We start from the raw sequence: 25,395 nt of genomic DNA on the forward strand, positions 1-25,395 counted from the left end.
CTGTTTTTTGCTTAAATATCCAAAGAATTGACCCCGACGTGATTTGAACACGCAACCTTCTGATCTGGAGTCAGACGCGCTACCGTTGCGCCACGAGGTCCTGTGCATTGTGGCAGTGGACAACCGATCATGGACCTGTGGTGGTGACCGTGTCTGTCCCACCTCTTCCGAAAGTGTGAGCGAAATGTTTGTTTCGTCCATCCTATGCGTTTATGCACACGAACCCTTAAACCTGTGTTTCTCGCAGCTCCTACCTGATTCGGCTTTTTTTTTTTTTTTTTTTACGAACAGCTTCTCTGAAGTACGCGTCTCTTATTGTTTTCACTAAAAGAAGAGCAAACAGGTGAGATCACACCGCTGCTTTGTCGTCTCATTTGCACGGCGTTTCATTCCTCGTGTCCCTCTTCGGGTCTGTCTAGCAAAAAAATGTCAAGGTGTTGCAGGTGGTTTTGTCCTCAGTCCGTCACTAGATGGCGCAATTTAACAGGTTAGTTGGTTTCTGATTCAGTCTAAATTCCGTTTGTTTAACGTATTGCTTTTACACCCAGCAAAGAGCCATAAGGCCCTCAACAAAATAATAGTTTGTCCTCTAAAGGATGCACGTTGTACATAAGTGAAGTAAAAAAAAAAAAAAAATTCAATTTGCATTAAACTATGCAGCTTATAGAGGAATGCATGTGACATTGTTGCTCGGGTTCATGGTCCTTCTGCACAATGCAAGAACTGACTGTAATTAATCTGTGGTAATGTGAAAACAAAACAAAATGTTGTTTCCTAGAGCCATGTGGTATAAGTACATGTGCTTGTAGTTCAGTTAATGTAGGTCTGTCAGGCCTGTCTGTTAATTCCAGCTGTTCTCTGCTTAGGAAAGAAGAGGAGCATCTGGAGAATCTAGGGCACTTTACCTGCTAACCTTCGGTAGTGACCGGCCTGCTCATAGCAAAATGGATGGGTAAGTGCACACATTTGGGATTGTCTGTTGTTGCATCCTGGCCATATAATATCACCAAGAAGAAACTGAGGGGCTTCTTTAGCTTTTACAGTATTCTTTAGTTTTACAGGGTAATCAAGGTTACAGGGTAATCAAGGTTATTTAAAACACAGTCATCAGTAGGGTTAAGGTCGTGTTGACCTTATTGTCTCTACTGCTCACGCTGTAGCTGATCTGATTAGGAAGCATGCTGTTCTCTGGGTTTAAAGTCAGGGAGTTAGCACATTGTTTGGCCGGATAGGTGAACATACAGTATAGGAACGCTATCAATATCCATCCAGTTGTTTTTATTTCACTGCTTCTATCACACCAAAGCCAGATTTCCTTTCACTAATTCAAAAGTATTCAGCAGATATTCTTTGTATCTGGACAGTGAGGTGGAAACTTGTTCGGTCCGATTTCTAACATGTGAGCCTGTCAGTGTGCATTTGTTCTGTTATTGGACAACACATGTCCAATAACAGAACACACACATGTCCAACAACAAGTCTTGTCATGACAAGACATGACATTACATGTCACAATTCCTATCCTCGCCATCAGGAAACAGAATAAGAATACCTACAGCCTGCCCAACACACCTCGCTACTGCAGCAGCCACAGCTCCAGCGCTGCTTGATTTTCAGACTAACTAATACCCATCTGACCACATTCACAAGGGTTTAGCCCAATTTTAAAATCCATCTAAGACACAATCTACCAGTTAGTTGAAAGTCTGCTTTCATAAGTAACACAGCTGATGGAAGATTTTTCAGTGGAGCTTTTGGGACAGAAAGCACAGCTACTCTTACTGTCACTGCAGTTGAGCAGTGGCACGACATAGAAACTTTTTACTGTGCTCTTAAAGAACAGAAGTTCATTTAAGTTCTTGTTTCTGAACATGAAGAAAGGGACATAGTTAAAGGACCATATTATTTGTCTGTACTTCATATTTCTGCTAACCATTTCACCCAAACCATTATTCCCTACCTTCCAGGTCCACACTGTTCTATTCATGTCAGTATGACAATCAACCTGTACAGACTTCCTTGAAACAACTAAACCATCACTGTTTACATATACTCAATTTTTTTTCTTTATTTCAAAGTACATTAGACTTTTTTATGCAGGAATCCAATTTTTATTCTTTAGTTTTAAATTTCTCTCCACACAGATAAATGAATGCAATGACATGTAGCTAACTCTCACATCCTGGGCCATGAATGAGCTGAATAATCACTGTAATAGATTCCATAATCTTGAGCAAATTTCAAATTCTCTGTACATTAATTTTTATACCAGTCATGACTGTCTGGAAAGTTAGGAGGTCAGTCTGATAACTCGGGGCTTTGGAAAATAGCAAAAAGACCACCAGTACAGTGTGGAGTTACTGATTAAACCACTGTCACCTTTTCTGCTCCAGCTGTCATATTATAATAGTATCTGCATAATGTGCATTCAGATGCAGACCATGTACACTCTACTTGGGCTGATTCGTCTGTGCACCCATAGAGAAATGTCCCCTGAATAAAGTAGAATATATTTCACCTTCTGGATATGTAATGACATGTGTACATACAGAATGTGTAAATAAATACGATGATATTTGGTGATTAATCTTATCTTCTTGCAGTATTTCCCCTACAATTTCTTGAAAACAGAGGAAATGAATAGGCCTTCTCCTCTTCCGTCAAAAAATAGCTTGTCTGTGTGCTGAGTCAAAAGCTTGTCTGTACCTGGAGGGTTCTGTAAACCTGCACAGCTTTTATGATTTGCAGGAGGCCAGGGATGAGAGGCTAACTGTACTATTTCAGAGAGAGAGAGAGAGAGGGAGAGAGAGAGCAGCCATCTGTGGGTTCTGCTGCACTGGATGCAGTCTCCATGGCAACATGGTGCTCCCGCGGCAAAATCCTGGGAAGATGGTTTGGTCCCCACCCCCATGCGCATGCACACAAGTGCTCCACAGACACTTGAGAGGAGGATGGTGCTCATGCCTCTGCTGTACACACACACACACACACACACACACACACACACACACACACACAAATCATACAAACTCCACTACCTCTATTTTCCTGTCAATATATTTCGCTACATGTTACAAACAATAATCACACTGTGGGTTATCCGTGGGGAGAACTTGAACCCTTTCTCATTTCATTCTCTGTGTCTCTCCTCTCACTTCCTCTCTCTCTTTGTCTTTTATATACCACTCCATCAACAATTGCATCACCCTTTTAAAGCTGAGCTCCACATTTGTCATTCTTTCCAGCCTTCAATTCCCAGCAGGCTTTGGTCATTCCTCTTGTCAGCGGCCCTGCACCTAGACGCGCTGTTTGTGAGGAGGCTGGAGAGAGTGACAGAGCTGGTTGCCTTTTCTGTTTTATTAGTTCTCTCATGTGAAGCATCACCCATTTTCTGTTTTAGCAGTTTGAGCTTTTCTCATTTTCCTTGCAAACGCAATAAAAGAAAAGGAAGGGAGAAATGAGATAGGTGAGGGAGAGTGAGGGCAGGAATTGAAAAATTCTCTGTCTCTTTGTTGCCATATCCCCTTCACTCTGTTCATCTCTCACACTATTGGACAATCCAGCCCCCTCCCATTTTCACACCAGCCAGTCAGCTTGTACAATCTCAGTATCTCTTGCCTCCTAAGAGTGTCTCTCTCTCTCTCTCTCTCTCTCTGTCTCCCTCAGTCACTTTCCCTCCCGCTAGCACACACGTACATGCGTTAAAGCCAGATCCTGATCTCTCTCTCTCTCTCTCTCTCACACACACACACACACACACACACACACACACACACACGCCCTGTTCCTGCCTGCCTCCCCTGACTCCCTGCATGAGGTGCTTTTTGCTTTGGCGATGTCGGGTTTTGTGGACGGATCTCGCTCCCACTGGAGGAGAACGTGCTGAAACTTCCTTGCACCTCTCTTTCATCTGTCAGGAACCTGCTGTAAGTAAATCTTTCGCTACGATGCCTGCTCTCATCCTTGCTCTTTCATCCCACCCCACAACCCCCCAACCCCTCCCCCGGCCCTCACTATGTGCCAGCGCTCATTCCTTCACCCTCCACTATTTCCCTCCCACACTTTCCTCCCCTTGGTAATAAGGTGCCAGCCATTCCCCTCTCTCACGTCCCCCTCTCCTCCACTCACCTCCCTCCCCACCGGTGGATGCTTCCACCCTATGTTGGCTGTATGCAGAATTATGCTGCAGGCCACTTGCTGGCCTGTGATGGGTTTGTGCTGTGCAGCATAACCTGAAAATTATTTCCAGCTTGTGTTTGTGACACACCTTCTGTGAGGCTGGGATTACAGATGAGCTGCAGCTATCTGTGCTGGCTCGATGGTTTGGTGATATTCTGGTGTGAGACACTTGGAATATTAAGTAGTGGCTTGATGGTGACTATTGTTTGCATGGATGATGTAATAACTCAGATAAGACCTTGTTCTATTGAAGACATTTAAACATGAAACAAAAATCTGTGATTTTCTCAAATAGAAAAAAAATATTTTATTCAGTCAGCATGCATCAATTTGAAATTATCGCTTTTTTTATTTTAAATGGTGCTATTTCCTCACCATGACGGTCAGGTGACAATCTTATGTCACGATGTTTGGTCATTTTTTACAATATCAGATTACATGTATCACATGGATTTAGCAAACTCTTCAAAACTCTTTGGATTATAAAAACGACATTGACATCAAGCTAAAACTAAATTGTTTGCCTTTGCTCATGGTCAGTTAAATGGATTTCAGTTCCTCACTCTGGTCCCATACTGATGATGCTGGGAGTAGAGCGTTACTTTGACCTTAAGCATTATGCTTTGAACAGAACTCCAAAAAGTCACAGAGGGGCTCAGCGGAGGATTACAACAGAGGTGCAACTCTTGTACATGTAAGTGTAGTAAAGCTGGGATGTTGAATGTGGACTTTTTCGAAAAGGTTGAAATAGTGATCCAGGGGCACCTCTGGTCACTGTGGGGGAAGTAGAGACTGGAATGTCCAGCTGGCATGGGAGGAATGTCACCAGGAGGGGGTGAGAGTCAGGCGAGAAGGGATGTAAACTTAACAGTGAAAAAACACTGACTGATTAACTAAGTGGTTGCCAGTACTACAAGTACCTGGATTTTCTGCCTCATTTGAGTCATTACTGTCTTGTGGCCCCCCTCCGACTTGCTAATGGGGAGGTCGTGATGCTGATGCTGATGCACATGCTGGATCAGGTATCCTCCAACAAACAGTGCAGCAATTCATTAAAGGAAAGACGTGGAGCCATTTTTGTAGTCTATAAATACATCGACATGACATGACACCAGCACTGAAAACCCTGTTGTATCCTCTGTGCGTGTGTGTGTATGTGTGTGTGTGCATGTTCAAGGTGTGCTGTTCTAAAGTGACTATGTTGCCATGGGTAACAGCAACAGAAAATTTCTCTTCCACTCCGCAAGGTCAAGAAAATATTTGTGCCGGTCTAAGTTTATGTAAATGCCCCTTTGATTCCTTGTGGCAAACTTGCCCTTTGGCGCAGAAGCAAACAAGTACAGCTCAAACTCATTAATTCAAAGTTTTAAGAAGAAGAGAACGTTTTTGATTAAACTCTCAAAGCTAGAGGGGTTCCCCTGAGAGATGTAACAGCTTTGGCTGGGAGTTCTGTAAGAATCTGGTCAGGCTAATTGTTATTACCCTCTGCTGTAAAAGCTGTGATGGCTAACATAGCTATAATGACCTTGTTATTTTAGTTTAATTGTTATCGTCTCTTTTTTTAAACTTCCAACTCCAGCTTTTCCAACTTCATGCTAGACTCAGCTATCACTTTTTCTCATTGATAACCGTCATGTGGAAGGGACATTAGTGATTACTGGGTTATATGGTTTATGTTGTGGTGTCGGAGTCTATGTGCATTGTGTTTTACACCAAAGATTGTATAAAAAATATACAGTTTATGTTTCATGTATTTCATGTTCACTTTTATGTGTATTTTATGCTTCACTTGGAGGCACAAACAATTCATTTTTCTTATTTTTCTTTTTCTTGTTTGGTTTCAAAATGACATACATGCTTCAATATGCACACATGTACAGTATGTATATGTGGAATAAGAGTGGGTGCATGTGTGCGCTCTGATTATGGACATTGAGGTTTAACAAAGCATATTCAACTGTATTTACTTTGCATTGTAGGGGGAGAGCCATGTGGTGAAAGCTTAGTGACTGAGCTGAGAGATGCAGTCATGTCATGGTGGATATATTTAGACAGATCCCTCAGGGGGTCTCAGTAATAGCACTGACCATATTATGCCATTTCTTGAGCATTATATTTCTACCAGTATATAAAACTGCAATAAAACAGTGCTGTTTTACCCAGTAAAGTCCATTTCTAAATTCAGTTAAACATTTTGTCATCCCATGAGAGAGATTTTTTTTGGTTTTTGGCAGACTTTACATTTACACAGACTATACATCTCAATATAGTTCACCAAGAAGGGCTAAATGCACACGTCTTATGCAATACTGGATCATTTCATGTGTAAACTCGTGTGCTCGGGTTTTTCTTCAATGTATGGCATGTTTCTCACTTTTATTTAAACCATCTTCTTCCACTGTTCTCATCACATTATCCTTGAACAGGAAGATGACTAGATGAATCTAGGCTTGTAATTCTAACCTTTATAGTAATACAGAGATTTGTGCACTGGAGCCTCAGCTCATTATAAGCTCTGACCAAAGGGTCAAAAGAGGAAGCTATGCAGCATACAAATCAGAATTATATAGCACTGGCATTTCCATGTCTATGACAGTGGAGAGGTGAGCTTGTTATTCTATGTGAACACAAATGAAGGATTGAGTAGTTATGCTCGCTGATGTCAGAGGTCACTGTCTTAATAGTAAACCTTGAACCAGTCACATGTTGATTCATTGCTTCTTGAAGGACAGTTGATGTTAGAACATGCGCCAAATATTTTGGTATTGAAAAAAATGCTTAACCATAAAACTGAATTCTCTTTGCTGTTCACCACGGTTTCCTATAAGGATAGAAACTTGACAAAACGAAGGCGTTGGTTACTCTGTGGTAGTGAAAACAAATAGCTTGGTGATCATTAAGTTGGCAAAGTTTAGCTGAGTGTATGAAGTGTGTTTAAGGCTATAACACAATATAAAAGCAGTTTATTTAGAAATACATGGGCAGATAAGGTTAGATGAACAAAAACATTGTGGCTTAGCCATTTGCAGTGGATGAATGATGAAGCACTAGTGTCTGAACGCTATTCTGAGGTCTAATTAAAACCATGGCCTTCAATCAACCATCTGTAATTAGAAAATCAAAAATGCACCATCACTATATTGTAAATGCAGCTATCTAGCCTCTATCTGAATTCTCTCATTATCTGTGTATGGGAAAATCCTGATGTGCTTGTTGTTTTCCATCAACATGTCTCTGTGGTAATGATGTGCCACCGGAGTTGTGTGTGCACCTGTGTGTCTGTGTGTGCTTGCGTGCTGAAGTGTGAGCCGTGTGTCAATGTGTTGATACAGGCAGTTCCTGTGACACATTCCTGCTCAGCTTGGCTCGGATCAGGGGAGCTGATAATTTTAGCTGCGCTTACATCAGTCAGGCCCGCTGTGTGCAGGACAGTGAAGAAAAGGTACCACTCCTCGACATTTGTCATCCGCTACGTCGTCCTTGCCATAGGACTGCATGTGATAAATGTGTGTGTTGTAATGTGTTAGTCAGCAGATAGGCTTCCCTGTGTCTCTGCCCTGCCATCATCGCAGCAATCTGAAAGACTACAAGGCAAAACGGCATTGAAATCAGCATGGTCGGTATACTGTAAGATTTCTTCAGAGAAAAGGTGCACAGTACGATCCAATGCAAAAAAAATCAAAAACATTTGTGAAACCTTATTGTGTTGCATTTGTGTTGAGATGGTGTCAGAGAGGTGTTGCTTTTGATGCCTTGCCAGGCTGGATTTCTTCATACTGGATGGAGTTTCTGTTATTTTGTCCCCCCAGAACCAGTTCTCCTCCCTCATGTGCAGAGATTGACAGACATGCAAATCATAAATCCGTCGACCTATCTGCATGACGAACAAATGATGGAATTTCTAATCCCCTTTAAGTAAATGAATTTCCACCCTGTTAGGACCCACAGGGTTTTTCATGATGCCTGTTTAAAATTGGTGAAAAAAGGAAAACACAACAGTTTTCACCACTGAGGCACAGCAATTCTGCTCCTTACTACCAGAGAGCACCAACCAGAACTCCATGTCATGTTACATAACATCTATATTTTATCTCTGATATCCTTATCTCTGCTTGATTTTGGTGTGTGTGTGTGTTTCTGTGATGTGAAAGATATGGGAGCAAAATGCCCATGGCCAAGTGCTTTTTTTTGTCCTCTGTTGTGATTGGTGTGCTTGTTTTCTGGATATTTGGCTCTTACATAAACCAAATTGTTGAATTTTCTTTTTTTTTTTTTTCTAAAAGCGCTCATATGATGACAAACATCTAAAATCCCCACATACCCAAACAGATAAACCCTCTCACAGAGACATGGAAGGTCTGTTAAACTCAAACCTACCTGAGACACCATTGTGGTGTGGTTGCGTTATGATGCCATGTGACTTGGAACTAGCTGTTTATGTTAATATATGTTTAGCTCAGGGCATCTTTTCCCACAGTTATTTAAGGAAACAAATTATGTCAGGATCAGCTCCTCTACCCTGTGGCACATGTTCTGCTGGGTGAGGGACAGAGTCGGGTGGAATAAGAAAGAGGATGAAGAATCTGTGCATCATTTAATATTCCCTTTGAATTGAACTTCAAAATATTTGAATATGCACTTTAAAATGTGCATTATAATCTGTTTATTTCTTACACCTATACTGATTTTTTACAGGCTTTTAACTGGCCATACAAACACTGCTGATGTTCAGTGTAAAACACATGCTAGAATAATGAATGCTGATGTCAAGTGAGTGTGTTTGGTATTCATAATTCAAAGACAGAAAAACAAGTTGCCCTTTTACCCCCCTCCCCAAATTTGGTCTTATATCAAGCTGAGGTTGTGATATTATGTGACTGTGCACACACCGGCTCTGAGTCATGTACTCTAAGAGATGCAGTGGAGCCTGTATCTCTCTATCCTAGCTGCTCGTGTATCTATTTCTCAAGGCTCAGTGGAGTTGAGCTGCTCCTCTGATGTTTGCCTTGATGATATTCATGTCAAGAATCTCTTGATGAAGTTCTGTTTGCGGTAGAATGAGTACGAAGGGAGATATAATGGTTTTCAAACTGCAGCAGTAACAGAATTTTTTTAATTTTTTTTTCAGTATTTCAGTGGTGTAAAAAATTAAAATGGATCGACTTTTCAGAATTACGTTATATCTGTTCTTGTATTATTTTCTATGAAACACTTTCTTTGTACACTTCTACATTACTGCAGTACATTTATTTTAAGGCCGTCACTGCTAATTACTTTGCAGGTTTTACATGCAAAATATGATGAGTGAGTGATGATCACATAAAATGCGGTTTTCACCTGATCATATACAAGGGGCAGGTGTGAGAGTCTAACAATAAGTTAAGTGTGCACAGTTTAAGGACTTTGGAGAATTATTTACTTTCAAGTGACCTTTTTTTTTTTTTTGAATGATACTGACACTTGAGTGAGTACTTTTTCTGTTTTTTTCCTACGCTGGTTTGTTTTGTATGGATGTAAAGCAAAGGATGTTTGTTTGAAGTGGAGCTCTTGGCATACAATTTAAGCTCACGCACCTGCTTCCCCTGAGGCCAGCTGTGGTGTAACGACAGCTGGGTTTCAACCCATCAATCAATCAGGGATTTGCACTAACAGCAAACCTCTGTGTTTACTATGAGCTGCCAATAACAAGTCTCCTGATTACGATAGTGTGTGCATAGTCTCAAACGGGCCGGTTGTGTCTGTGTGGTGCATACACTGTGGTGTGTTTACATATTTCAAGTATATAGAATAGAGGAATATAATCACCCACTGTAACCATGAGGATATGGCTCTGTTTGGATGTGAATACTACATGAATGAGTGAGGATGTGCACAAATAAAACTCAGATGTCTAATATGCATTACATGAACTGTAGAGTTATGGAACCAGGGTAAATATTTGGCATGTGGGTCCTTCTGGAGTGTTTCTGAGTCTTTGCTATGCTGGTCATCCGAGGATCCCTGCTCTTTTTTAAACAGTGTGTGTGCAGCTCAGCGCACGTGCCTGCCAGTGGTGTGAGGGGGATGAGAACTGATAGCTCTATATATAGAAGTATATGTATGTGGAGGCTTAAGACTGGCCCGTGCGGGAGAGGGCAGGCTTGGCGAGCATACTAACAAGGGTTATATAGGCTGGTCCATACACGCCATCTATTAGCTGTGGGTGTGTATTCTTTCATTTATATCCTTATGAAGACTAAATTAAGGTTTGAACCCTTAAGCAAGGTGTGTGTGTGTGTGTGTGTGTGTGTGTGTGTGTGTGTGTGCGTGCGTGCGTGCGTGTGTATGTTTTGTTTGTGATTGGTGCAGCAAAGGAGGAAAGGGGGAGGTGGGCTATAGTGTGACTCAGAATGAAACAGCTGACTGTGTATGTGTGTGTGTGTAATAGAGTTATCGTGTCAGGCCTGGAGCTGTCAGACTCTAACACCATCGTGGTAGCTCCAAGACCTCAGGATCATGCGTCGTTACACAAGAGCCCTCTCCTTATTCAGTGTGTGTGTTTAAATGTACTGTGTAAACAGTATCTACATGTCCCCTCTTCCTCATCCTCACCATCGCTTTTCCTACTCGTCTTGTTCCTGAGGTCTGTTTCCTCTTCTTCTCTCCCTCCTCCTCCAGATTTGTTCCGATCACGAGGTTTCAGAGCGCAGCAGATAGAGGATACAACACTGTGGAGGGAGAAGAGCTCATAAAACACAAGATCAAGCAAAAAATTAATTTTTTTTTTTTTTTTTTAAAGTAACAAGGCATCAGGTGTGCAGCTCTGAGTGTGGACACATTACTGGCTTCAGGCAAGCACAGCAGCACCCTCAACCTTTGTTACTCACTTTCACTCTCAGAATCTTTCCTGTCACATCATTTGTCGCTGTGTGTGACTTCCACAAGGTACAGAAGGAAAAGTGTAACACCAGAAGACTTGAGAAAAACAAAAAACAAACTACATAACAGTTAGGTGAGCCTTTGAAAACATAATTCTTCATTCACTGCCTGAAGTAGGCGTGGATTTTCTTGTCAGGCAACCCGGGGAGCATTGCTGTCATCACTATCATTACTGCTATTGATCTGCCTCTTGACCCTGGGGCAGAACGGCTTCTGTTATTGCACAAGGAACAGAGTTAACTGCTGCTAAGTGCTGCAGTGGGTTTGTTTCGACCATTTAGCTCGCAAGAAATTATTATACAAGCATATGTATTACACAGACTTACATAGATAACCATAATGTTATTTTTATTTAGAGGAAAAGGGCAAATTCCTTCTTAATATTTGACATTATATAATGAAATACTTTTCTCTGACCTATAGTCTTCTCCTGCATACTCCCAGTGTATTACTTGTATAGTTTCGGGGGACTCGCTGTGGCTGCTGCTGGTGGCTCATCTTCCTCCCGTTTAATAACTGCAGGAGTTGTATATTTTGATAAAACTGTCGTTTCAGCAGAAAGCACGGCGCTAAAGCAATAATGCTGTCGAGTGCACACTGCGGGGACGACAGCAGTCTTCCTCAAAAGGCTGCCCACACTAGAGTGCTGCATTTTGTGTATTGGTTTTGTCATATACCCTCTCTCTAATTACCTACTGCGGAGCATGAAAACACGACATCCGATTAGGTTGTTCTATCCGCCGGCAGTAAGTTTGTGGGAGTTGATTTTTGTTTTGGAAGAACAAGCGCCTCAGATCATGTAACTGCCGTCAAGTCCAGCAAGCATTTGACTCATTTGTTTAACAGGTATAAGAACATTAGTTCCTACTGAAGTCAGTTGAAGTTGCTAAGAGGCTGCTGCAATACATGTGAAACACTGCCACAATAGTCTGTATGGGTGACTCAATAAATTCGCTGCAGACAGCTACTGATATGTCATTCTCAGAGAGGTATTTTCATCCTCTTATCCTTTACTTCCTGTTAAACCCACCATAGCAGACCGACTTGTGAGATTAGACTGATGGGATTTTGGAAAGGTGTGTGTGTGGGCATGGAGGAGGAAGCATGGCCGGAAGCGAGGGAGGAGAGACGACTGGACTCAATCCGCACAGATTAACTGCAGATTGATGTTTTTGTCAGAAAATCGTCACCTCTTGCTCCAGATTAAACTCTGAGCACTTCATAAGGACAGCATGTTTAAGAGATCGGGAGCAAAATTATCCCATGGCGAGATATTTTTACTTGAAATTCCAAATGATAATCCCCTTTTCAGTATTAAGGGTTTTTCTTAATCCCTGCATATTTGTAATTTGATACTATAATGCTGGACTGAGAAGCATATGTTCCAAATTCTCATTTAAAGTTTTTTTTTTTTTTAAAGGTGACATCATGAATTATATAACTCTGTGTTTTGTTTGGCCGCCCTGAGTGTGTGCGTGCATGTGCATGTGCATGTGTGTACTTGGCTGGCTAAGAAATGACATATTTCTTCATAACAGTAACTGGAGGCCAGATGATCCAACTGTTTAGATGAGCGTCACCCGTCAGCTGCTGTTTCACAGCGAGCTGCATTTAAAATGCCAACCTGCTTCTGGGCCCAATCATTGTGGCTTTTTCTGAGCGCACAACATTTCACAAACCACACAAAGAAGCAGCAGATTGAGACATGATGTGCAATATGCTCCTGGAATCAACTTATTGTCTTCCCAGCACTGACAGTTGGACTTTTCTTCTTATTCTTCTTCTTGTCTGTTTCAATCTCTACCTCTCTCTCCCTCTGGCCAGCACAAATTGTTGGCCCATGATGCAACCCCCCTCCACAGTTTAAGTTTCCCAGCCAATCAGAGCGCGGCAGTAGGAGGGTATCCAGTCAGCTCATGCTTGTAAACAGCACTGACAGTAGGAGGGACTTTCAATTTACATTCCCACCCTCTGCTGCCGTCCCTGCTCAGCCCTTTTTCAGTGAGTGTGTGTGTGCTGTGTGGAAAAGAGGAAAAACGGGAGAAGGAAAAGGGAAAAGGAAGAGTGGTCGGCAGGGAGAGCCGAGAGAGGGGGAGTGGGCCCGCGAGCGTGAGTCAGGGCGTGTGCTGACTCTTCAGTGTTGGTCTGACTTCACAAACAGCTGCCATGGAGCCTTCTGCACTGATCTACTCCTCTCCACTGACAGTAGGTAGTCTTTCTGTCATCTGTGTGTGTGTGTGTGTGTGTGTGTGTGTGTGTGTGTGTGTGTGTGTATGTGTGTGTGTGTGTGTGTGTGTGTGTGTTTGTCCTCATGTTCATGCAGTACATGTGTGCATGTGTGACTTTGACAGTATCAGCTCGGTGTGAGTCTGTGCAGGTGCATGACAGTGAGCACGGAGCAGATGGGCTGATACTTTTACTGGACTCACTTCTTTCCCAATGAAACCGTCTGTCTCTCTGTCCCTTTCCCCTGCCCTCCCGTTGAACTGGGAAGAACGGCCATTAATTTCCTGCCCCCCCCCCCCCCCCCCCCCCCCCCCCCACCCCCACCCCCACCCCCCGACCCCCCCACTTCATTTCCACGTGTGTGTTACAGGAGATACACATGAACTGGGAGGATCCCGTTGTACAGTGAAGCAACTGCAGAGGTTTTAGTGCTGAATGAGACAAAGGGAGGTGAGGGAAAGAATACCATTACGTTGTGTCCTGTTAATCCAGCAGTGAATGAGCGTATTGTGTATAAACTCCACGGGTGTTAGCTTTTTGTCACACGCAAACCTGCTGCAACCATGCACTTAAAACACACGCACACAGTTAGTCACACTTGCAAACACTGTAATCCTGAGAGTTCGGGGAATTACTCAGGTTAAGGTTGCCAGCAACATTACTGCTCTTATTATTGCGTGTGTAATTGCCAGGAGAATTATAACACCTTTCATTCTGATGGTACTAGTTGACAGTTCCCTGCAGGATGTGTCCTCTCATACATCACCTTTGAAGGTTCCTGCACTCCTGTCTGGGCTTGGCTTTCTCCCACACTGCTGCTTTTAAATGCAGGGCCTAAATGTTGAATCTGCAACGTCTTCACTCACTTTTCTAACTTAGCCAGGCTCGTCAGTTAAGCGGTCATGGTTACTTTAAAGCTTCAAATCTAAGCGTTGTGGCCCACTCAGGCAGGCATGAATGAAGTCTGGACCACGGTCGGCTGAACACATGGACAAAACTCACGTGCATGCATGACTTTCACATGTGTTCTGTTTTTGCAGCATGTATGCATTTTATATTTCAATCAGCTTGATAGTAAAGAACATTGAAGAGCTTTGAAATGGTCCAACGCCTTTCATGCATCAGTCAAACTGTCACACTGTAAGTTTAAATTTCCATTTTCTGTGACTGACACTGAGCAGATGGTTTTAGCTTTTGTGCCACTCTTGTGTTTTTTCATCCCGGTGTTTTGAGTAAGAATTCATATTCTGAGGATTTATTCTTATTCACAATCTTATTTTACTGTGGCCACCCAAAATAAATTTCTTTTCAGATATACCCAGCAGTAAATAAATGGACACCAGCCACATCACTCTCCAGCAGTCCTAAGACCCCTGGTCTTATTTTAGTTTCTCTGTCATTGCGTCCAAGTCTACCCACTAATACATGTGTCTAAATTTAGACAGACGTCATTACAGAGTGATGATATTAGTATCAGTGTGTTCTGGTACAGACAGAGAACAGCAGGGAAGTGTGAGAACTTTACTGAAATGTACAGAACATCCTGTGGTTGATCCGTCTTTAATTCTACATTATGTCAGGAGACATTCAAGTTTCTTTTCACCAGAGAAAACCAGATACTCTTGAAGTGCTGCTTTCAAGTGCAGGATTTCTAGAGAACAATGCATGTTTAGATTCAGACAAAACACAAGCTATTTAGCCACTAATCATTTCCATCAGACACCGTGCTTGTCCCTAACCAGAGTGTGATTTGGACCTTTACCCCCCCCCCCCCCCCCCCCCACCCCCCCCCCCACCCCACCCCCCCCACCCCCCCCCCACAGTCTACTGTGTGTAATTGGACCGTCTTTGCAATGACTGGAAAGATACTGCCTGGCTCTTACCCACCCTGATCGTGTGTGTGTGTGTGTGTGTGTGTGTGTGTGTGTACTGTATGTGTGTGTGTGTGACAATGGGACATGAGCAGAGATGGGACATAGGGGATTGAGTGTTGTATTAGATCCAGCAGTGACAGATGCGCAGACAGAGGGAGAGTCTGGTGGGGGATGATGATTATCAGTGTGTTTGTATCTGTTGTTGTGCATGAGTTTGTGTGTCCTTGTCATTGTTTATGTAAGTGACTATGTTCATAACTAGTGTATATCTTAAGGCCAGGCATGTTTGTTTCAAACATACGCTGCTCTTCACTCATCCCGACATTTGTATGAGCATATGTGCATGTCTGTGTCTGAAACATGAATAATACATGTGTTGACCCACTGAGAAAGCGTGGCTGGACTACATTACTGGAGCCAGTTAGCAACACAGTATTCATGAAAGGTGGCAACTGAAGCTTTAGGTCAGGTCAGGTGAAACTGTTTTCTAAGAAATACACACTGCCATGGCCATTTGTCACTTTCCTCACAAAAAAAAAAAGTCACCGTCGCAAATGACGTGCGCATTTTGTTATTCAGACTGGATGTTTCTGCATAGTTCATCTTTCCACTTTCACATTTCACATTCACATACCAGATGCACGGTAGCAATGGGAGCATGCTGCAGTAGCATCTTTAACATACCGTTGTAATTGTTAAACCAAGTGCGTTAGGGCTTGGGCTGATGAACATAAAAGTGGGCCGCGTTGGCGACAGCACTGATGTGTGTTGCTGGGCAGAATATCCATACCTTGCAGCTGTAATTTCATAATGGATGAGATTATGTAAGGCATGGGGCTTCTCTGTTTTGTAATTGTTAATAATGAATAAACTCTCAGTGATATGTATGCATTGTAATTTATTTGGTATTATTTAAAATGTACTTGTGTAATTTAGATGGCGTTTCAAATTGAGCCAGTAAAAAAATATCTGGTAACATTTAATAACATATTAAAGGGCCCATATTTTACACTTTTCCAGGGTTTTATTTGAAGTGTTGATATCTATTAGAAGATATATTTGTGGTTTACATGTAGGTTTACATCTCCTCTGCCAGACTTCTCTCTGCAGCTCTAGTAACAAGAGGTCAGGGAGCCAATCAGAGGAGAGGCTCTGAGTGTCTTTTGTGATTGGCTGACTGTTTTCTGAGTGTTTGAATAAAGATGTAGCAGATTTCAAGTAAACACAAATCCTGTCAGGCTGGACAGTGGGTCTGGTTGGGCCGGGCTGGGGGCTCGGCTGAGACTGCTTTGTTGCAACATCACAAAGTTACGGAAGTGCTGATGGCTCGTTTTAAGACACAAAGTTAAAATGCAGAATTATAACCTACTACCACTCACAAATATAATACGCAGGTCCTTTAATACACACAAGAACATAATAGAACTGCTAGATGAGTTATTTGTGAACCAAACTTTTTAATTAGATATGTACTGTAAATCTATGTATATGTACATGATATGTACTCCTTTATTTTCCTGTGTTGGTTTAAGTCGTTCATGGTCATTCAGGTTTGTTTGCATCTGCTCCCGTCTGTTACAATCACTCTGTCTCACACAGTTCTCTTTCAGCTGGACTTTGCCTGGTATTAACCTTGAAATAACGCTACAACAATGGAGACATTTTTATACTAATCAAGGAATTAATCAGCTTTGTTCACGATGGTTCCTGGTACCTCCTGTGGGAAGTTTGCTGAGCTTTAGCGGCCTTGAAAGTGACACTCGACAGAAAAGCTTTTGTAGGCAAATATAGGCAAATATTCATGCTTTTATCTTTGTCTCTCTGCAGGCCAACTGCTGTCGCTGTCCGTGGCTTTAAATGTCCTCTGCCATGGCAAAGCGTGAGGCTGGGAGCACCAGCCCTGTGGTGCGTCAGATAGACAAGCAGTTTCTAGTCTGCAGCATCTGTCTGGATCACTACCGCAACCCCAAGGTCCTGCCCTGCCTGCACACCTTCTGTGAAAGGTAACTAACACTCGTGCTCTGTTTCAATGAACGCTGGCAAAAGCCTTAATTACCTACAATTCCCTCAAGCTAAACCTGACACAAACCCAAGTCTCTGCTCACTCCTGTTCACACCGTCTGCTACATGTAGCTTTTTGTGGCCATGCAAAGAAGGTGGTATAACACAATCTTCACTGTAGCTATTTCCCTGCCAGGGCTTATCCTCCCTTCTTATTACTGAAGAATTCTTGTCATATTTACATGTCCCATAATAGACGAACTTCATCTATTGCAAATCCCTACGTACAATTAAACAGCTCAGAGCACTTCTCCTCACAGACTCCACTGGGATAAGTGCATTCCTTAGCATCACGGACCGCCAGTGACTGCAGTCTGACAAAAAGCCCCATTGTTGGGAGATACATTCACAATACTTGAATTTGCAGGTCCTTAGAAAGACAACACCCCCTCGGGAGATACTTACTGAGGCCTTTTCATGTCGAGCCAAGCAGTGGGGGCTTTTGGGAAAGTTTGTTGTGGGTCAGGGTGGGAGGATGGAGAATGAAGGGAGGGGCACGTTGTTAGATTGAGAGGGTAACCAGGATTATGTTTGAAACTGGTCTAAACCTATGATCAAACAAATATTTATGGAATAGTTTTGAATAGCCACACAAAGTATGGGGTAAATCCTTTTTTCCGAGCAGGGTGAGGGGCATTTGCCCACCAGAGGGCAAGTTTAATCCCTGGTTTAACTGGATGGCATGTGATCTGAAGCCCTGCTGAGGTGAACAGATTTTTGTCTGGAACTATACATGATGTAGCCAGAAAGATGTTTTAATACTGGATGGGCTGATGTAGTTTTAGGGCTTTTAGGGCTGAGCTGGCAACCCCTGCTGGGCCTGTTGTTTTTGTTAATGGTCTGGTATCACTTTCAATTTGGCTCTGCTTTTCCTCTCCTTGTGATGGTTATCTGTTGTTAATCATGTAAACTTACAGCACATCTGCTTATTTTACAATGTGTCCTCACTATTCAGAGATCAGGATCAGCTCACCTCGGGTTATGCTACTGTTTCAAATACTCATACTAATAACTGTAGGATTTTAACGGTGTTGAGTATGATAATAGTGATTTAAAAAATTAGCCAATTAATCAATCAGAAAATGTATAAATAACATCTCTTGTTATTGATTAATAGTTTTTACATTCAATTTGTTCCTTTTCTCTGTTTTATACCATTGTGGGGTTTTTTTCTGTTATCAAGCAAAATATGCAATTTAAAAAATAAATAGAACTCTTCAAGAGCATTTTCAACTATTTTCTGATATTTTATAACCAACAAGTATTCAAGTTAATCATCAGCTTAATCGGCAGTGAAAATAATCATTAGCTGTGGCCCCATCACAGACCTTTTCACCACATAGTGACTGTTTGTGTCAGCGGTCGCCACCTGGCTGTGTGTGTGACTGAGGAATAGTGTAATAGTGGTGTTTACAGAGCGATAGGTAGACCAAGACTTCTCTTAAAGCTCTCAAAGGCTCATGACTGCACTTTACCAAAGCCTGGCTGATATCAGCCTGGTGTGTTGTCATAAATGAAGCAGACAGGTGTTGGTATGCAGCTTATCCTCCACACTGACCTCAGGTTTGTTGCGGCACTAAACACAGTATCAGTGATCAGAGAAGATAAAGAAAAAGCAGTCGTGCATGATGCGCTGGGTGGCAGCCACGCTGTAGGCCAGGGAATGCAGTGAAATCTGCATATTGCAGCTGAATTTTGCTGACTGCGGGTTTGGTTTAGGTTTGAAGGTGTCTTATGTTAAATTGATTGCCTCCAACGGAACCTGAACATCCTCAGCCGGCTGGTGGGATAGATGTGTGACTGCTGCCAGGATAAGGCTCAGCCAGAACCAAACACCTCCTTACATGCACACACACACACACACACACACACACACAAACATACGTGCCACACACAAACATGTAGCCTCCCTGAAGTCTTTTGTCTCCCTGTATCTCTGACAGGCAGATTGGTTTGCCAGAAATTCACTTACTGAAAGACAGAGTGTGGGTGTTTTCTGCTGAGGCTGTGGGTTCTGTTGTATCAACTCGGATTTAAACTTTCCCCCAATTTGTTGTGACAGCAGCACCGTTCAGGCGCTGTCTTTCAATTACGGTGATAAGGTGACAGCTCTCGCTCTTCCTCTCCTTCTCTCTATGCTGTGTCGCTAAATCGAATATGTGCAAAAGAATCACTAGGGCATATTTTCTCCTCTAACTCATGCTTTCTTTAATTTGTTGACTCCCTCCTCAGTTGTCTCCAGAACTACATTCCCCCAGAGTCCCTGACGCTCTCGTGTCCAGTGTGTCGGCAGACGTCCATCTTGCCTGAGAAAGGAGTTTGTGCTCTACAGAACAACTTCTTCATCACTAATCTTATGGAGGTTTGACCCTTAATCCTTCTTTTTACTTCAAGTCAGACACAAATATGTTCATTCAGTCCAACAGGATTTTCAAGTACATTACATGGAACAAAGGGAGAAACGATTATGAGATAAACAACATTATTAAACACAGTTACAGACAGTACTGAGCCAGAGGGTTTATGTGTGCTCCTGATGCTGTTTTTGTGAGAACCACTCCTAGTGTTAAACAAAGGGAGGACATTTTTTCAGACTGACGTCATTCTGGACGGTCCTTACTCCTTCAAGGGGCTCTTTTTAGGATTTATTTTCTAATGTCCCCGCTTCAATTCTGGCTGGGGACTTTTATTGCAAGTCCTTTCGCTCTCTGCCCCCCTCCCCCTTTCTGTTTCCTGTCAGCTGTTAACTGTCTCCTGCCAAGTAAAGGAAAAATACCCCCTAAAAATACTAAAAGAAACAACGCAATGTCCCAATCCCACTTAAACTTGCTCATTCAAAAAAAAAAAAAAAAAACAGCATAATGAAGATTAAAATGTTTTTTTGACCAGGTCCTTCAACGAGACCCAGAGTGCTCGCGGCCGGAGGCCTGCAGTGTCCTGGAGTCAGTCAGTGCTGCAGTTGCAGGAAAACCCCTCTGCTGCCCGAACCATGAGGGGAAGGTGGGAGGCTCTCAACTCATTCATCACCTCTTTTGTTTTTAGTAATAATGAATGTAAAAGTGAAAAGTGAATTAAACTTAAATTCCTCCCCCACCTGCAATTCCCAGCTTTGACTCAGTTTGTCCCCCTCCGCAGGTGATGGAGTTCTACTGTGAATCATGTGAGACGGCCATGTGTCTGGACTGTACGGAGGGCGAGCACCGGGAGCACGTGACTGTTCCTCTTCGGGACGTGGTGGAACAGCACAAGGCTGCGCTGAAGACACAGCTGGACGCGATACACAGCAGGTGGGGGCTCGATGCCTTGATAGAGCTTGCAGATTTTATCCTTCACATCAGGTGTTTGGAAGCGTAAGCATTTGGCCCAGATTTAGCATCTGCCATCAAACGTCACCTGTGCTGTGCTGTGCTGGGCTGCGCCTGGCATGTTAAAACTTAGCACTGATTATAGTGGCACATGTTCATGCCCAGCAAACAATGGGTTTTTGTAGCTTTATAGCCACATCATCAGATTATCTTTCCATCTTTTAGTAAGGATTTATTATATGATTGTTCTCTACAATTTGTGGAAGAAAATTTCACATTGTGCGATCTTGTGCAATTTCGCAGGCTCCCTCAGCTGACAGCAGCCATCGAGCTGGTGAATGAGATCTCTCGCCAGCTGAATGACAGGAAGAACGAGGCGGTGGCAGAGATTACCAGCACGTTTGAGGAGCTGGAGCGGGCGCTGCATCAGCGCAAGTCTGCCCTCATCACAGACCTGGAGAGCATCTGCAGCGCCAAGCAGAAGGTATGCGTGTTTTGCACATACACATGTAAACAGTATATGCTCTCACACACATGCGCATGCATATTTTTGTGCACCTGCATCTTTGCACAGTTATAGTCAGACACACAAGTGCACACATTCATGTCAACACACTTCAGCCTGCTGCCTTAATAGAAGACTCTGGATCACCTCCTGTTTTCTCTCGTATCATATTCTACTCTAACCTGTTCTCTTCATCCTCCTGCTCTTTTGTGCCCCCTTTTTTTTCCACTTACCTGAGTGCAGGTCCTGCAGGCCCAGCTTTCATCTCTCCTTCAGGGGAAGGAACACATCCAGAGCAGCTGCAGCTTTACCGAGCAGGCTCTCAGCCACGGGAGTGCTACTGAGGTGGGCTGGCGGACTGTTATGTTGTTCAAGCAAGCTAACAAACAGTTTAAAACCCGTATGGGGACCAGCTATCAAATATGATGCAGCAGTGGAACAGGATGGGAGCTCTCGCAAAATGCTGCATTAAAAACTGACTTAGACGACAATATGTGCCTCTTGCAACTATAGGTGCTGCTGGTCCAGAAGCAGATGAGCGAGCGTGTGACAGCACTGGCCCGACACGACTTTCCAGAGAGACCACATCAGAATGCACACCTGAACTGCCAGGTATCAGCTGTGGCTTATTCTGATTCAAATCTGATCTTCCCATATGTTCATGTCGCGCAGTTTTTAGCAGCACTTCAGTCTATAGGTCTGTTCTAGAGCAAATTTAAAAAAAAAATCTTTTGTTCTTCTGTTAAGGATGTGACAGTTTTTGCTTGTTGTCACCACTGATCTCAAGTTATAATGTGAAGATGTAGACATGAATGGCTGTAGAATATAGACATTAAAGCTACGTTAGGCAAATTTTGACATCAGAGCAACATGAGCATCCCATTGTAGTTGTATTTATGGGCATCTGATGGCTTAACACTGCTTTTATTTCCACCAACAAGAGCAGGAAGTGATTCTCCAGTGGAAAATTTTGTGTATCTTGTGGGTTACAGGTGGAGACTGAAGGTCTGCGACGCTCCATCCAAAACCTGGGTGTTCTCCTCACCACAGCAGCTGTAGCTCACACCTCCGTCGCCACAGGAGAGGGCCTCCGCCACGCAGCAACCGGGCAGCACCACACCATTACCGTGACGACAAAAGACAAAGTACTGTTTTATTTACATGCTACATGTGTAGAGTGAACCATGGGTAGCAGCTTTAAATTCTACGCCATTTTCTCTTGTTTTTTGGCAAGTTTTTTCATGGTGGCAACTCTGGTCACCAAGGTAACTAATGGGGTGTTGTTATTATCAAAAACAAAATCTATTAGGAGCTTGTGATGTGTCTGTAGAAAGTGCTGCCCTAGATGCTGCAACCATGTGTATAGTGCTTGAACAACAAGAGATTTTTTTTTTTCCTGTTATGAAATTGAATCAGTGACCTGTGTCTGCAGGATGGGGAGCTGGTGCGGACAGGAAATGCTGTTTTAAAAGCAGAGATAACGTCTGTTGACGGGAGCCGGGCTTCAGAGGCAGAGATAACGGACAATAAGAACGGAACATATGAGGTGGGCTACACGTTACGCTCTGAGGGAGAGTACTCCTTCTCTCTGCTGCTGTACGGCCAGCCGATACGCGGCAGCCCCTTCCGCCTGCGGGCGGTGAAGCCCTCTGACGTGCCCCCGTCTCCAGATGACGTGAAGAGGAGGGTGAAGTCTCCCAGCGGGACAGGGGGCCACATACGGCAGAAAGCGGTGCGGCGGCCCTCCAGCATGTACAGCACCACCAAGAAGAAGGAGAACCCCATCGAAGATGAGCTCATCTACAGAGTGGGTAAGACAGATGACCCACCCAGGAGAGGATGTAGACTTACGTAACAACAGGGAAAACACTACATTTCCTCTTTTTTGTTTTGGATGTCTCAGCTCATTAATCAGGAACATGTTACATTACCACAAACTAGTTCCTAAGCCATAAAACAAGTTTTCAGATTGGCATTCTTCCTTGCTGGAAGCTACTGTTGTCAATTCATGCCACTGCACTGCAGACTGAAAGCCAACCTGCTGAGACCTGACACACGTGACATCCACAGAGAACACTGTATTCGCGATCACATCCAGAAATCAAACAACAAGCAAACATGGATGTTGTGTAAAGCACAATAAAAATCTGCTGGTTGCTTACTTGCATTATAAAGAATTTTGATATTAGAGTATCCCTGGCATGCAGAGATAATGTGTGCTCAAGTAGGTTTTCAAGTCTTTGCAAGTTCATTTTTGAACTGCACAGACAAAGAAGACAAACATCCATTTGTCTGGAAGGTAAAAGTTGAGCAGAAGCATTTATTTGCCCCAAAGCACTGGTATGAGACTTTGAGAAAAAATGTGACTAAGGTAAAAAAAAAATATCAAATGGCACACTTACTGAGTGTATAATTATTTTTCTGTCAGGTTCCCGGGGCAGAGAGAGGGGGGAGTTCACCAATCTGCAGGGAATCTCAGCCTCTAGTAACGGCAGAGTGGTGGTGGCTGACAGCAACAACCAGTGCATACAGGTGAGGGAGGCAGACACAGTGAGGAAGATGCATGTTAAGTGCAAAGATGTAGAACAGGAAAAGACTGTTGCTCATGCTCTGTGATGCACCTGATTACAGGTATTCTCCAATGATGGCCAGTTCAAGATGCGCTTTGGGGTCAGAGGTCGGTCTCCGGGGCAGCTTCAAAGACCGACAGGCGTCACTGTGGACATGAATGGTGACATTGTGGTGGCTGACTATGACAATCGATGGGTCAGCATCTTCTCCTCTGATGGCAAGTTTAAGGTGAGGCCCCCGGGCTAAACAGCACTACAGTATGCTTCATTTAAGATTTATTCAAGAATGATGTCACCTGAAAAATACGTTTTCTGAAGGGGAGTTTGGACCTTTGCAAAATCCTGCATTTCTTAGGTGAAACACAAAGAGATAACGATGGTTTAGAAACCCTCTCTGTCCTCCTCCCTCCCAGAATAAGATCGGCGCAGGCCGGCTCATGGGTCCTAAAGGTGTGGCTGTGGATAAGAACGGACACATCATCACCGTGGACAACAAGGCCTGCTGTGTCTTCATCTTTCAGTCCAATGGGAAGCTTGTGACTAAGTTCGGAGGCAGGGGGACGTCGGACAGACAGTTTGCAGGTGAGCAGGAAGCACTGATGTGTGACAGGGAGCTCACTAGCAACGCCCTGTCTTTCCTCATCTCTCACTGATGCAGCAGCGTCTGCCAGCTTTTTGAAGTAAATCTGTCATGATTGATTTTTAGCAAAACACATGACAACACAAAATAATGTATGGACACTATGTGTATTATTATGGATTTTGAAAGAGTTCTGCAACAAGTGCTTTTTTATATTTATAAGCAGTCATTGTGATCAGTAAAGGTAAAGTTTGAACTGTCAGCTTGGGACTGCAAACAGCATGAAGAACATTTACAGTTGATTTCTCTCATCTCTATTATAGATAGATATTATCTGTGCCCATCTGGGCGTGAAAGCAGGAAGTAAAGCAGTGGTCACAGTATTAGCACTATGACTAATATACTGCCAAGTTAGTTAAGTTTCACTTTCACTGCTAGTTTGTTTTGCCACTTTTATTGTATTTCTGAATATAGGCTGATGTGTTACATTCTGTTTAAAGATGTAAGGCTTCATATACTTGTAGGCAAAGCCAGAGGCAATGCAATGACCTCCCTGCTCCCCCCACAAACTGTGCCTCTGCTGACCACCCTGCTCTATTTTCTTCTTTGCTTATCCTTTATCTCTGACTACCTATTTTTTTCTTTCTTTCTGTTCTTCCTCCTGTTTTCCAATTCAGAAAAACTTGGCCCAAACTTAAATAAATCTGGCTCAGTTTTCAGTAAGTACTAAGTGTGGCCTTGCTGCAACCTTTAATCCCACAGTGCAGTGCCCTCTGTCTAACCCGACTCCCTGATTATGTGTCTCACCTCTTGAAAACTCAAGATTGTTGACAAATTGTTGGATGGAGCTGTGCCTGTACGATACTGATCAAACATACAAGTACATGCCATTGTAATATTCATTTACTATTACAATAATGAACATTTTTGTCACATGCATTGTGTTTTTTTTCTTTGTGTTAAATGGCCATGAAACGATCGGTGTGTATGATTTCTCTCTGCTCTGGCTCCAGTGCCATGAAACTAACCAAAGTTCCCTGTTTGCTATAAGACAATCAGTGCTGTGAGCTACACAACTACCAATATGTATGCACAACAGAGGGGAGGGCTGAATCTCAGATCCTTAGGACCTTTCCTTATAGTCTAACTTAGTGCTGTTTTGACGCTCTGAAAAAAC

At 43.1% G+C, this 25,395-nt stretch overlaps 1 protein-coding gene and 1 non-coding gene across 6 annotated transcripts in view; one reads left to right on the forward strand and one right to left on the reverse strand.

Annotated features, from left to right (window-relative positions):
- Window positions 1-25,395, forward strand: part of trim3b (tripartite motif containing 3b) — a 29,277-nt gene that overhangs the window by 894 nt on the left and 2,988 nt on the right. Inside the window, exons 2-15 of one of the 5 annotated variants that reach the window (XM_071506538.1) lie at window positions 867-952; window positions 17,025-17,200; window positions 19,491-19,620; window positions 20,148-20,258; window positions 20,394-20,545; window positions 20,867-21,047; window positions 21,312-21,413; window positions 21,582-21,680; window positions 22,061-22,213; window positions 22,501-22,879; window positions 23,497-23,600; window positions 23,700-23,867; window positions 24,052-24,220; window positions 24,896-24,937. In XM_071506538.1, coding sequence (XP_071362639.1) covers window positions 17,055-17,200; window positions 19,491-19,620; window positions 20,148-20,258; window positions 20,394-20,545; window positions 20,867-21,047; window positions 21,312-21,413; window positions 21,582-21,680; window positions 22,061-22,213; window positions 22,501-22,879; window positions 23,497-23,600; window positions 23,700-23,867; window positions 24,052-24,220; window positions 24,896-24,937 — 1,936 coding nt within the window. In that variant the 5' untranslated portion in view covers window positions 867-952; window positions 17,025-17,054. Of the gene's footprint in view, window positions 1-866; window positions 953-3,660; window positions 3,927-12,792; window positions 13,303-17,024; window positions 17,201-19,490; window positions 19,621-20,147; window positions 20,259-20,393; window positions 20,546-20,866; window positions 21,048-21,311; window positions 21,414-21,581; window positions 21,681-22,060; window positions 22,214-22,500; window positions 22,880-23,496; window positions 23,601-23,699; window positions 23,868-24,051; window positions 24,221-24,895; window positions 24,938-25,395 lie in introns of those variants that run through there. The other 4 variants (XM_071506540.1, XM_071506539.1, XM_071506542.1 and 1 more) reach the window with 4 other exon arrangements.
- trnaw-cca (transfer RNA tryptophan (anticodon CCA)) lies at window positions 29-100 on the reverse strand. The gene has a single exon. It is a non-coding gene; the product is annotated as a tRNA-Trp (tRNA).

The sequence above is a fragment of the Trachinotus anak genome, unplaced genomic scaffold (genome assembly GCF_046630095.1).
Source record: "Trachinotus anak isolate AG129_WGS33_773 ecotype Australia unplaced genomic scaffold, CSIRO_AGI_Tana_v1 ptg000020l, whole genome shotgun sequence".
In the NCBI taxonomy this organism is placed as follows: Eukaryota; Metazoa; Chordata; class Actinopteri; order Carangiformes; family Carangidae; genus Trachinotus; species Trachinotus anak.